The sequence below is a fragment of the Haliotis cracherodii genome, unplaced genomic scaffold (genome assembly GCF_022045235.1).
Source record: "Haliotis cracherodii isolate W230 unplaced genomic scaffold, xgHalCrac1.p SCAF_9, whole genome shotgun sequence".
Lineage (NCBI taxonomy): Eukaryota > Metazoa > Mollusca > Gastropoda > Lepetellida > Haliotidae > Haliotis > Haliotis cracherodii.
The window spans coordinates 52,399,946-52,414,823 of record NW_027266343.1 but is presented as its reverse complement, the minus strand read 5'-3'; the positions used below and the strand labels follow the sequence as shown (position 1 = coordinate 52,414,823).

At 39.0% G+C, this 14,878-nt stretch overlaps 1 protein-coding gene across 1 annotated transcript in view; it reads left to right on the top strand.

The window, feature by feature from the left end:
• The window catches only part of LOC139452998 (protein mono-ADP-ribosyltransferase PARP14-like), a 67,529-nt gene extending 54,459 nt beyond the window's left edge, over positions 1 to 13,070 (top strand). The window contains exons 23-26 of the mRNA XM_071234628.1: positions 2 to 422; positions 1,254 to 1,396; positions 5,028 to 5,202; positions 5,929 to 13,070. Of these exons, the coding sequence (XP_071090729.1) occupies positions 2 to 422; positions 1,254 to 1,396; positions 5,028 to 5,202; positions 5,929 to 6,212 (1,023 nt within the window). The 3' untranslated portion in view covers positions 6,213 to 13,070. The remainder of the gene's footprint in view (position 1; positions 423 to 1,253; positions 1,397 to 5,027; positions 5,203 to 5,928) is intronic.
• The last annotated feature ends 1,808 nt before the right edge of the window (positions 13,071 to 14,878 follow it).

Below are 14,878 nucleotides of genomic sequence, written 5' to 3'. Positions count from 1 at the left end.
GGAAGCAAACATTCAAGATCTAGGATCCAAGTTCAGCATCTCTGTTGACTACAGCCGCTCATCAGGAAGAGTTAAACTTCAGGGCTTGACAAATGATGTCATCGCAGCCATGGAGGCAGTACACAAGATTGTACAGGATGCTCTTCGACAGGAACAGCTGTCTGATAAGGCCGAGATGCTGTCATCCTACGTTCAGTGGTCATTCATTGACGTAGATAGTACAGGCTCACACACAACAGTGGAATATGAAAAGATCATCAATCAACAAATTGAAGAAGCCTATCAGAGCAAGAAGTCTTCTGTATCTCTGCCACCTGACACTAATGGAAATGTTTACATTGTTGATTTAACCAACATGGAAGAATATCCTTCAGATAATCCCAATGATATAGTCACTGTCATCAGAAGAGATCTAATCAAAGGTATGTTGGTCTCAGCAACAATGATCAATATCATTAGATTATTTGAGGTTAGAAACTATGGTCACATGTTGCAGTACATATTGTTGGATCCCTCCACATGTGCACACATCATGTGTCTTGTTCTGAAAGAGCTTCATTAGGGGTGCACTCTTCGTGTTTGCTTTTGAAGTACCCATGTTTCAGGAAAATATGCATGCATTCTACACAAGTAGATAGTGTTGTAGCCATTCTACACACTTTAACGTATACAATGCCTGTCATTGTACATCTGCAAGTAATGATGTAAAAATGTGTTCATGTACATCCTGTGGTAAATCAAAACGTAACTCCTTGAAGCAAGTTCAACCTTTTAATGTGTCTCATGAACTACCCTATTTACTATTTTTCAGTTTTACCCACTTTAGTATGGAACTTTTATTTTGAATTAACTAAGTTTTTGTGACACAATGTTTCTATTCTAAGTTCCTGTATTGGAATCATGATAGCTGATGTAAGATGAATTGATGTTACAATACACTTAATAGCACGTGTACATGTATGTTGTTCAGAATTATGGTGGTAATATGTTGGTACCATGCTGCTTGACCCTTGAAGATCCGGGTTAGAATAGGTCTTCACCAACCCATGCTTGTCGTAAAAGGTGATAGGGTGGTCAGGCTCGCTGACTTAGTTGATGCATGTCATTGTATTCCAATTGGGTGTATTGATGCTCATGAGACTCCAGACTCGATTATTTACAGACCACCATCATATAGCTGGAATATTGCTGAGTGCGGCATTAAACAACAAACAAACAAAACAAGGCTGCTGACATGTATCTATGATCTTCAGGTGCATCATTTGAGGCTCCTGCCAACTGGACCACAATGACAAAAGAAAGTGAAATGGTTCCAGTTAAAAAAGCATCTCAAGAGTACAAAGATGTTGAGCAGAGTTTTGTGAGCAGCCTTGGAAGATATCCCACCATCGTGAAGGTAGGATCACTTGCATATTTTGTGGCCACATCATGTCTTACTTGCAGTAAAAAGCACCCTTGATGCTTCTGAAATTGACAAAGCGGAGCGCTTATTAAAGCATACACAAGTTATATTTATTGTTTTTGACATATTGATGTGTTGTTATGTGGCAGGTTCAAGAATTTGTACATATCTACATAGCTCTATATTAAGTTATGTAAGTAATTAGTAAGGTTGTATGAGCTTTAAGACATTTAATCAGTTAAATACCTTAGATACTTACATCAAAGAATATAATATTAATTAGAATATATGTTATCCTTCAGTATTGTATAGCTAAAATATTCATTCCTTAGCTCTGTAACATCAAGTAAGCTTTCTCTTTGTTTAGCCTCCGGTTATTGTCACACTGCATGCTTTTGACTTGCAACACTCTTTGCCCCTGCATGCACCAGCCTTGTCTTTTGTCTCGCTGAATTTTGTTTGTTGTTTAATGCCACATTCAGCAATATTCCAGCGATATGACGGTGGTCTGGTCTGGACCAGACAATCCAGTGATTAACATCATGAGCATCGATCCACGCAAATGTGATATTATGACATGCATCAACCAAGTCAGCAAGTCTGACCAACCGATCCCGTTAGTTGCCTCTTACAACAAGCGTAGTCGCCTTTTACGGCAAGCATGGGTTGTTGAAGACCTATTCTAACCCGGATCTTCACGGGTCTTTCTCGCTGATTTGCCAAGCTGGCCATAGCTACAACTTCAATGTTTATGTAGCGGCTATAAAACTATGGAGTCCCTTGATTGGATCCAAATCATGGACTTTCTGGTCCAAGGTCTGATGCCATGTCCACGTAACCAAAGAGGTTAACCCCGTCAGCAAGCCGACAAGGTAACGATGTCATCCATGGGATGACTCCACATCCTGCTGCATTTACATTGTATACGTTTTAAAAAATCAGTTCTAACTTTACTTCTCAAGGAAGGACATATTTTGTACTCAGTGTATATTTATTGCTGCACTCTTTGTCACCTTTCTCATAATGTGACGATTCTTTCACACTTAAGATGTGTTGTTGGCACTGCTTGCCTGGTGTATGTGTCCTTAGTTCCAGCAAGGGTATGACCAATCTGTCTGACTATATACATACATACGTACCTATATACGCAATAAACGTCTTTAGCCTCACATGTCACAGCTGTTTGTGGTCATTTAGGCTGCAACACCTATCTGATAATCCTTATCTGCCCAAACTTGCGCTGTTACAGTATCAAGGCTCTCCTGATAGCCTGAATCATAGCCTGAAAATGCTTGTTCACTGTGTTATTGAAAAAGAATTTACTGTAGATCTATGAAACTTGTTACAGTCTTCCTTAGGGCGTGACAAAGATTAGAGATGGTCTTGAGTGACCATATTTAAAGGTCAAGGTCACAGTGAAGGTTATTAGTAGCTATTTTCACTTAAATACCTGTTCCTGCAGATATATTTATTAAATCTTATATTATTTCAATTTATTTGACTGTTTATGCATGACATGTGATGACAAGCCTATGATTATTGTGGCAGACAGTGACCTCCATTCAATGTGAAACATATGCTATATTTTTGTTGCTCATTGATTAATTTAATGTTTGTGATTACTCAAGAAGTGTTCACAGTAGTAGGATGTACCAGGTTTACTGAATTTGCAAACTCTTTCTAATATGTTTGTGAAAACAATAGCACTGGGCAAAGGATTAGGCATGTCACCCACTGTTACAATATTTGAATGAGGGGACACACTGCTGTCAGACATTCATATAGATCGCGTTGGCTCCATACACAGTCTGCTAGAAACCATGCAAGAGGACTTACTTGCCACTCAAGTATGGATGTTGTTCCAACTACTTTGGGTTCAGAGACAACAACTCCTCCACAGATTCATTCCAGAGCAGTCTTGGCTCAAGCTAAGAAAGTGGTCATGTCCCAATCCATCACTGCTCCCAAGATCTTCAATGTCAAGCTTGGGAATATCGTTGACGAGGTCCGTCAATATACTGCAGAGCCCTTTCAAGTCTCTATGATCAACTTTGCAGTCAAAGCCCAAGGGTCAACTTTTCCTGAAAAAGGGTTTGGAGAACGTTCCCTGGATGCCACATGCTAGGAAACCTAACATCTCCCCAAGACATGACTACCAGAGGAAGATTGATGTTGCATCTTCTGGTTCATCTCCCTCTGATCTCAAACCTTGGATTTTCTTGTTCAGACACGACTTGTGACTAGACGTCCATTGGTCTTTCTGAGCACCATCTATATACTGACACCTCCGACTCGACATGGATGATCTCATGATCCAGGGTTTATGGTATGCTTTAGAGGGGCACCTCCACATCAACTGCAAGGAGATAAAGACAACATTGTATACTCTCTTGAATTGGAAAGTACTCTCCTACTCCTCACTCATCAACGCATACAACACCATAGTTGTGGCATACATCGAGAGGCAAGGAGGGACCAAGTCCAGCTCCCTGACATGATTGTTTGCCTTAGAAGACTCCATCAGATGGAAGCAAGACATATTCCTGGGAAGGTGAACATCTTAGCAGACAGCCTTTCCTAACGAGGGAGAATTGTAGCAACGGAATGGATTCTTAATCAAGAAATCTAACCTCTCTATGGCATACTCCACATCTGGAACCTACCTAAACAATCAACCTCCAGTTTATATCAGTCCAGTGCCGGATCCGATGCTTCCCGAGTCGATGCTCTGTTGATGGATTGGACAGGCCTCTTGATGGTTATTAATGAATGGAACAGTATACTGACTGTTGGCCAACCACTCCTTGTTTTGGCCCCTCAGTGGCAAGTGCCAGGCAGGGTAACAACAACTACCATCTTTTAATATATTTTGGTATGATGTGGCCGGGGCTTGAACCCCGGACCTTCTGCTCTCCTGGCGGACACTCTGCCACAGAGGAAGTCTCTTGCGGATAAAAGTTTTGAAAGATGAGCTGTCTGCAATTGGTTATGTAGTTAACATTGAAGAGGATTTTTGTTGAAAAAATGTATTATCATGTGATTGCAGCCAAAATACAGGATTATGGCAATGATGTAATAGAGGTAGTATTCTCAGAATTATTAACCATTATTTTGGTGATTTGTTGAATCTCTGTTTTGGCAAGACAAGCCAAATACATAAAGCCTTTGAAACCAGGGATTGTTGAACATCATTGTTTTCACTCTTCTCAGCCAGCTTCCGGGGTAGAATAGGTCTTCAGCAACCCATGCTTGCCGTAAAAGGCGGCTATGCTTGTCGTAAAAGGCGACTAACGGGATCGGATGGTCAGCCTCGCTGACTTGGTTGATGCATGTCATCGATCCCAATTGCGTGGCTCGATGCTCATGATATTAATCACTGGATTGTCTGGTCCAGACTCGATTATTTACAGACCGCCGTCATATAGCTGGATTATTGCTGAGTGTGGCATTAAACAACAAACCAACCAACCAACTTCTCAGCCAGCTATGTGCATTCACAGTATCTGCAGTGAGGTTGTCTGTCTGTGACTGTATTGAATGTTCTTGTTTTCCCTTCTGTGAATCTCATGAGTTATAATATTCCAGAAAACTTAAAAGTGTGCTGTATGATTTTTTATGTCTTCAGATTGAGCGGGTCCAGACCAAGTTCTTGTGGCAGCAGTATGTTGCAAAGAAACAACAGTTGGAGAAACAGAACCCAGGACATCAGAATGAGACAGTGTTGTGGCATGGGACAGCTGTGGATGCCATTCCCAGTATCTATAAAGGTGGCTTTAATCGCAGCTACTGTGGAAAGAATGGTATGTACTATCCAGGTGGTCATTCAAGAGAGAATGACTGAGCTGCATTAGTCATATTTTCACCTCGCCTTGTGGCATGGGTTTTCATTTTCCTTCTGTCCCACCAACTGTCAGTTTACCCTCCTGTCGCTGATGTTAATGTTTTCTATAAGGGCAACTCTTCTCACCTGTGCCTCTTTAATTAAACAGTGTAATCACCAGATGCCCATAGTCACATCAGTCAAGATTATGATGCAAAATAAGCCAATTGTGACTCTGCAAAGACAACTGCCAGTGTTGGAGTGTTGAGCCTTTTAACATATCATGTACTTAACACATGAAGCCATGCAGAAATTTACGTTGATGATACCAACATTAGCCTCTCTAACACTTGACGACAGAAAAGCCATGATAGCCATATTGAAAATGTCATTTTTGTTATCACTCAGACATATGTATTTTATTGGTAGACAGTAAACTGTGGTTGGATGGGAGATGTCAACTCATCCAAAACTTTTATAGAAGGTAGAAATAGGTTCCACAGCACATGCCAATTTGTATTTCTTGTTAAATAAGTAGTGTAAGCACAAGCACATGTGGGTTTTTATGTAAATGTTTACATTTACTTGAGTTCCCTGGTATCATGACCTTAAATTATTATGAAATATTTCAAATAATCCAGAAGCAACCAACAAAATACCTATTCTGTATGACAAATATTACATGATGAATTCTTACTTCCTTTAGCCAACGCAGTAGGAGAAGGTGTATACTTTGCAGTTCAAGCTGCTTATTCAGACCAAAATACCTACTCTGTGCCAGACAGACAGGGTCACAAGCACATGTTTCAAGCCCGGGTGCTCACAGGGATGTACTGTCGAGGACAAAGAGGGATGAGAGTCCCTCCACAAAGAGATGCCGCCAATCACATACAGTTTGATTCTGTGGTTGACAATGTCAGTGGACCTGGAATGTACATAATCTTTAATGACACCCAGGCCTATCCAGAATACCTTATCACTTATGTATGAATTCAATGACCGTTTATGTTCTTTCAGTGTATTTAAGCAGTATTTGTGTTAACTTGCCTCAGTGAGGCATGAGGTAGGCTCATTCATGATTTAGGTTAAGATGGTGTAATTAATGTCTTGTGTGAATTACATAGTTTCTCATCTTCCTTAGGCAAGGTAGTTAGTTAACTGTCTGAGAAAAGTCAAGTTTCCACCCTTGCCGAAATAGGCTGGAATTCCAGTGTTACATTTTGACTGGACTAATGAGTCTATGCATAGTCTCATCAAAGTCATGGAATGAACCAGACATCCAGTTCATAAACAACATGGATTTCAACGTGCAGATTTCCGTCAACTGAAGGATTCGCTAAGCATGTGTACCGGGTGTTGACTGATAATTTCAAAATCTTCTATGTTTTTCATGAAGGTGTTCAAATGCACTTGCAGGGTAAATCCTGTTTTATTACAATATAGGTCTTGATTATCGATCAGATCATTTTGACTGGGCCACGCTATTTTGTTTCAAGCAAATGCAAGTGATGTGAGAGTGGAATCTGATTGGCCAATAGGAGGGACGTAGAAGGGACATAACTTGTAATAGCCACTGGTGGCGCTACCATGAAGCCATGAAATTCAAGCTTAGTTAGGTAAGGGTGAAAACTGGACTTTTACAGTCAGTTAACACCCTTGCCTCAGCAAGATGATAGTTTCAATGTAGTTAGGGTAATCATTTGTCAGTTAGGATTGTTCTTGTGATCATATTATATTGAAGTTCCCAGATGTCTATAATTAGTATCCATATTGTTGTTCTTTATTCACTGGCGGCGCCATGTGGATTCTTGATTAGAATTGGTCCCCATCAGCTAGGCTTGTTGTATAGAGCAAGTAAAAGGCAGGCTCTGTGACTTGATTGTGTGTCATGGTTCCTTCACAGCGTGGAATGGTGCTCACGATATATTCAGCATGCTCATCACTGTTCTAGACTCCGTTAATTGAAGGCGTCACCATACACCGAGCTTGAAAATTGCTGAGTGCAGCGTTAAACACCAAACAAACATCGGTTTGTGTATGAGTTTTAGTAATTGTGAACTTTTATTCCAAACTCAAGCAATGATTTCTGTGAATCATATGGGACCTGATTCTTTTTGTGATACTAATATTGCAACTTTTAGATACAACTATGCTTAGAAATGAGACACTTACAAACTTAAGTGTAGATCAGACTTGTTTAGTTTGATAAAGCTGTATTTTCATCAATTTGTATTGATGATTCATATCCAGCTTGTATTGAGACATGTATGGAAGTTGATGATTCTTATCCAGCTTGTATTGATACAGTTCTAGAAGTTGATGATTCATATCCAGCTTGTACTGAGACAGGTCTGGAAGTTGATGATTCATATCCAGCTTGTATTGAGACAGGTCTGGAAGTTGATGATTCATATCCAGCTTGTATTGAGGCAGGTCTGGAAGTTGATGATTCATATCCAGCTTGTATTGAGGCAGGTCTGGAAGTTGATGATTCATATCCAGCTTGTATTGATACAGTTCTAGAAGTTGATGATTCATATCCAGCTTGTATTGAGACAGGTCTGGAAGTTGATGATTCATATCCAGCTTGTATTGATACAGGTCTGGAAGTTGATGATTCATATCCAGTTAGTATTGATACAGGTCTTGAAGTTGATGATTCATATCCAGCTTGTATTGATACAGTTCTAGAAGTTGATGATTCATATCCAGCTAGTACTGAGACAGGTCTGGAAGTTGATGATTCATATCCAGCTAGTATTGATACAGGTCTGGAAGTTGATGATTCATATCCAGCTTGTATTGAGACAGGTCTGGAAGTTGATGATTCATATCCAGTTAGTATTGAGACAGGTCTGGAAGTTGATGATTCATATCCAGCTAGTATTGAGACAGGCCTGGAAGTTGATGATTCATATCCAGCTTGTATTGATACAGGTCTGGAAGTTGATGATTCATATCCAGCTTGTATTGAGACAGGTCTGGAAGTTGATGATTCATATCCAGCTTGTATTGAGGCAGGTCTGGAAGTTGATGATTCATATCCAGCTTGTATTGAGACAGGTCTGGAAGTTGATGATTCATATCCATCTAGTATTGATACAGGTCTGGAAGTTGATGATTCATATCCAGCTTGCATTGATACAGGTCTGGAAGTTGATGATTCATATCCATCTAGTATTGATACAGGTCTGGAAGTTGAGGATTCATATCCAGCTAGTACTGAGACAGTTATGGAAGTTGATGATTCATATCCAGCTTGTATTGAGACAGGTCTGGAAGTTGATGATTCATATCCAGCTTGTATTGATACAGGTCTGGATGATTCATATCACAGGTCTACACAGTTGAGAGGAGTTATGTGTTACATGTACATTGATGTATGTGTAAATCTGTTTCTTAATATTACCGGTTAATTTGACAGTATTATATTTAAAGTTTTGAAACAATATGATACATGTTTGGTATCAAATTAAAACCATGCTAGTCTGCAGGTAACATGACTCTACACTGAAACCACAGTATTATTAATCTCTCAGTTATCCTTCAGCTTTCAATTTATCCTGTATCTTTGAATGTGGCAGTGATGACAGTGTCTTTTTTTTCTTTATGTATTGTATATTTGTTATTTTGCTAGATTGACATCATCAATGTGAACTTATGTCATGGTTCTTTGTGTGTGGTTAACACTTTATTTATGACAATTTTCTACACAAAGTTGAAGACCGCCTCTGTGATTTAGTGGATAGAGTGTTTACCTGGAGAGTAGAAGGTTAGTTTGATTCCAGATTCCAGACCATGTCATACCAAAAGACATTAAAAGCTGGTACTTGTTGTTACCCTGCCTGGCACTCGGCATTCAGGGGATAAAACAAAGACTGGTTGGCTCGGAGTCAGTATAATCTTTCTGAGTGGGGTATCCATGTTAGACTGTGGTATGGTAAATAAATCAGCTTGCACAATAAAAACAGCATTAGTCCGGACAAGTAAAAGCACACACACATGCACACATATAATACACACCTTGCTATATTAGTGCAATAATGTTGAATGCGACGTTAAACCCCATTTTACCTCCCATCACTTCAAGTTGAGCAAGTGAGTTTGGTTTTACGCTGCTTTTAGCAATGTTCCAGCAATATCACGGGAGGGGACACCAGAAATGGGCTTCACACATTGTACCCATGTCGGGAATCTAACCTGGGTCTTCCGAGTAATGAGCGAATGCTTTAACCACTAGGCTACCTGACTGCCTCCACTTAAAGTAGAAGAAAGTTTTATATTTATTAAAGCTTTAATGGCAAGACATTACAGGAAGACAGTTTCAAATTCAAAATTTACCTATGCCATATACTCGGATTAAAACAAACCATTAAACAGATACAGGTGTAAACAATGTGAATATGTTATCAACTATTTACATGTTGCTGTCCTTTAAGGAGGAGATATACACTGGTGTTATGGAATATTTCATCATGTTAAGGTTTTTAATAATTTTCCTAAAACAATGCATAGAATTGGATATGTATACATTTTCCTATAACAATGGTATGCAAATATTCATACATATTCATACACGAGCAAAATGTGAAATTTGATTTCTGTGTAATATTTTAGTCCAGTACACAGTCTGAACAAAGTCTTTCTTCAGAGTGCAGGTCTTGGTATGTTCCGGTTTTTACAGCCAGTTTTTTAACATTTGTAAATAATGTTGATATATTCACCTGTGGTCTACTTTTTACTTATTGTTTTGAGAGGTGAAACGGCTCCTCATAGTGGTTGTTTAAGGTTGGCCCTCTACTTAGCCAGCTATGATGTATTAATATGAACGTGTGTGAAAACTATAATTTCTTTTGTTGATTCTTCTTTACCCTTGAATGACATGTTTTGTATAATATTATATTCCAGAAAGATTTAGGTGAGCTACAGAGCCTTGTGGTTCCATTTTTTAAAACACTACATTTATGACAAGAGGAAAAGAAAAACAATGTGTATGCCAGTACAGTCATGTACTATTCAAAACATCATCCCGTGTCTGGCCAAGAACACATTTACCTACGGATCACTTTACCTTTTCAAATATCACGATACATGCTAGATGACATATTACTTCTGGAAATTATACACCTGGAACTTCATTAAGCGCCAACCATATTTATATCAATGAGTCAACCTTGTTGCAACCTACCGAAAAATTCCTTTTACATACGTATGTCTAGTGTTGTTCACTGCTGAAAAGGGACACTACTCACAGAGAAAACATGAGTTTGAAGCATACTGATGAATTTTATTTTCAAATGGTGACATTTTAGAAAAATACGTAATTTGCACTAAAAACAAAGTGAAAATTACTATTGTCACACAGCAGTTACTGAAATGGTTGCATCAAATTTGAATCAGTGCAATCCTGGAACAATGTCTAAAGGAGCCCAAAACACAGATTATGTCAATATTTGGTGTATCCTCCTTGTGCACGAGTGACGTCAGCCAAGCGCTTCCTCATTCCCTAAATCAAACGTTGAACTTGATGTTGAGGTGTTTTAGCCCACTCCTCATGCAATGCAGCATAGAGTTCACGTAAATTTTGGACAGGTGGGTCTCTTTCTCGAACTTGACGGCCTAAAATGTCCCAAAGATGCTCTATGGGATTGAGATCAGGACTTCGTGCTGGCCAAGGAAATGTCTCAATTGCATTCTGACGTAAACATTCGTGGACAGCAAAAAGACAATCCTGCATTATTCATTCCAATAACCTGCCATCTTAATGCTTCTGACAGTCTACGACGTGGCATGGTGGTGTTTTACAACGATCAGACAGTCTTTGTCAAGAAATGTGTACCTTTCAAGGTGTGCAAAGGTAAAAACCCATACTTGATTTCAGAAAATTCAAGGGTATTGTGCTTCACGTGCAGTGCATGCAACAGCAATTGCGTTGATCGTGGCATTGTCACTGTGATGGTGTGGGGAAAGGGCCATATTGTCTAATAAGTAATCGTTGTTTGCATATTTTCGGTATTCATAATTCTGTGTCATATTTAGTTTGGTGGCGCTTAATTAAGTTCCAGGTGTATATTTGATTGCAATAATCGATGTAACTTAATAGAAAAGGTGGTAAGGCATTTGTGTCATGGTACCGGTGTGAAATGTGTCATAGTTTTTGCACTTGGATTCACAATTATAACCATGGAAAGGTACACGTAATACTTGCTTTTGTGTGTGCTTCAAAAACTTTATCTAGTAGTCAATACTTTTAACTCGATTCTTTCCTCATCTATTAGCCCATAGAGATAATTCAAAACCAGTGAGAGAGTCTGTTCCATCGTGATAATAATGTGTTGTAATATGATGATAAAGGAAATATATACACACCATGCTTCAAGAAAAAACAAACACCAGCACAAATTTGCAGTGATTCTCCCAGGATGTATTTTCACATCCATTCACACAGGAGATCTAATATGAGTTTAAAAAATGTGATTCAAATAATATTTACAACATTTATTTGTTTTATCAACAAGTACAATGTCCAATACACAGTATGTATTAATATGGTATCCAATCTAACTAGATTTAAATACTTCAATATAATGTGAATAAAGGTTTTTGAGACATTGGACAGTAATATCAAGGTCAACTTCAAGGTTAGAGCCTGAAAAGTAATTAATTAGTAATTACATTTTTTTGCTCTTAGATTCAGGATTATAACAATGGAAAGGTACATGTGGAACATGCTTTTGTGTGTTAACTTCAACCCCTTATCTGTTTATGATTCCATCTTATGCATCTGCGTGTCGTTCATTTTAGTTTATTACCTTTCATCATTGATATTTAAGTTGTAGCAAAAAGGACACGGTAGCTGATCTTGTCATTATCATCAATAAACTTTTTTTAAATAATTAAGTCTTTTCTGAAATGGTTTATGGATTCAGCTGAAATTTTGTGTGTGTGTTGCTATGATAAAAGGGGTCAAGTTTGTTCAAGGCATCAATGTGGTTGCCAACTAGCCATCTTAAATTTTTAGAAAAGGATTGAAACATCGTCTCCAAAACTTAAGGACTTTGTGGATTGAAAATTGTTGGGTGAGGTGATCTCCATTTCAAGTTTGTTACATGAATCTTGATCAGAGATCAAATGTGGCTGCCATCAGACATTTCACAAAATACAGAAAATTAGGCCTGTGTTGTTTCTGGTTTCCTGGTTGCTGTTTTGCAGAGTTCTTTGTTTGTTGTTTTGTCAAACAACAAGGTATATGAAATAAGCACAACATTATTCAGCCCATTGATGTTCCTTTCAGATATTGAAATCAAATATGCTGCTCTGAATGCTTTATTTGTTCAACTTTGCTGAGACTTCAGAAATATCAATACTGATTAGCTGACTGGAAAGTTAACCTGATTGAACCAAATATAATGGACTTATCAGATCTTCCCGAAGAGAGGTACTGGTATTTGATTGGAGTAAAATATCTTTGACTTTTGACTCGTTGACTTTTATAAGAGTGGCCTTTCATGTGATACCATTGTTAAAATTTTGGCCTTTATTTGAATACTTTGCCCTTGATGCTTCTATTGACTGGTTGAGGTTCTTCTGTAATGTCGGATGGATGTCAGAGGCACATGTATTTGTTCGTCCTGTGGCTCCTTCCAATTGTTGACTACATGTATACCATTAAATAGGGAACATGTGATGTGTGTTGCCTATATCAGCCTATGCTTTGTCTCTGAAGGAATACTTTGTGTAACACTTGCATATTTAGAATAAACTTATGCTTCATGTTAATTTTCCTTTTTATCATCATGTCAACTTTATTTTGTACAGTTTTCACAAAATGACATCTTTGTTAATAGTAGCAGGCTTTGAATAGGTGTTTTCAGAAGAGGTATAAAAAACTGGAGTTCATTTGAGAGTGACATCCAAAGGAAATGGGCTGTCCTTCCAAAGCATGTGTCACCAAGTGATGAAGTTTATGTTAGTAAGTGCTTACTAACGGAGTCATTACTAATTATTCATTTAGTCAGGACCACCTCTGTGGTCTAGTGGTAGAGTGTTCACCCTGAGAGAGGAAGGTTTGGGGCTCGATAAACGGAAGTGTCATACCAAAAGATGGAATTGTTGTTACCCTACCTGGCACTCAGCATTAAAAAAGGTAAAATTGGTATCAGTCTGGACAAGTACGAGCAGTCACACACACATGCATGCATGATATTGGATGTGATGTTAAACGCCATAATTCCTTTGAATACCCCACCAATATTACATCATTGTCATAAATTCCTAGTGGTGCTTGGGTAGCCTTGTGGTTAAAGTGTTCCCTCGTGACGCCGAAGACCCGGGTTCGACATGGGTACAATGTATGAAGCCCATTTCTGGTGTCCCCCGCCGTGATATTGCTGGAATATTGCTAAAAGCGGCGTAAAACCATACTCACACACTCACTCACTCATAAATTCCTGTTTGGGCTGTCAATCACACCATAAATTTATTGATATTTTCAACAGATGTCCTCTTCACTGCCAATCTATGTAAATATTTGTGAGGTTAATACAATCCCTGACAGGAAGCGCAACTGCACATGTGCAAGGCGGGAAACCATCACTTCTTTCCTGTGTGTCCAGATGTAAACAGGCAAAAACATTGCTCCACACACGTGAACAATAGGTTACAATATACACTTGACATCTTCAAGTTTGACTACTAATACATTCTACAGGAACTGCTGCACTTCAAGGGGGTATAAGAAGCAAGATGGGTCTGGTAGGTAATTACAATGTAGTTATTAAAAGTATTGTCGGAGATGGGGTTACTGCTAGGACTCATCAAAGACAAAATTCAAACTTTTGTACAAGCCATGGGGCAAAAACCCTGATATAAAAAGAGCCACAAGATCGGCAAAAAGTCCAAAACTACACTTTGATTCACTAGGGTGGAATAAATCTCATCAACAGTAACTAAACTGACCAACAAATGCTATCAGCTGCTCAAGAAATTTTACTAATAAACAATTCTGTCACAAGCAAGCTCCATGCATGACATAACACCTTACAAGAGTCAACCAGGTCAGACACAAAGTAATTAACAAACAAAGGGAATCGATACAGAGGGTCGGTGGTGTAGTCTAGTGGTTAAAGCATTAGCTCGTCACGCTGAAGACCCGGGTTCGATTCCCCATATGGGTACAATGTGTGAAGCCCACGTCTGGTGTCCCCCACTGTGATATTGCTGGAATTTTGCTAAAAGTGACATAAAACAATACTCACTTACGCACTTGGAACATAACTTCACCTAATTACAAAAGTAATCAACGTGAATCACGTGCTCCCGCAAACATCATGATAACAGGTCACAAAAAAACATGATAGCAAACCCCACAAACGCTATCATGCAAATTACAAGCGTGCCCATCTCATACCACGACCTGTACGAGCTCTGCCTTCGACAGCTCGCCCGAGATTGCGTCATCAGGGTCCTGTTACTCTGCACGTGAAGCACACAGCTCTAACCACAACTTTCACAGCTCTCCCTCATGCAGCCTGCCTAGGGGGTCCAGCCCTAACAGTAATAGTACTTCATCAGTCATTGACCCCGTCCCTGAAGATATATTTAGACCAAACAACTTTTCTATCAGAGACAACATTCAGGAGCTATATCATTTAATG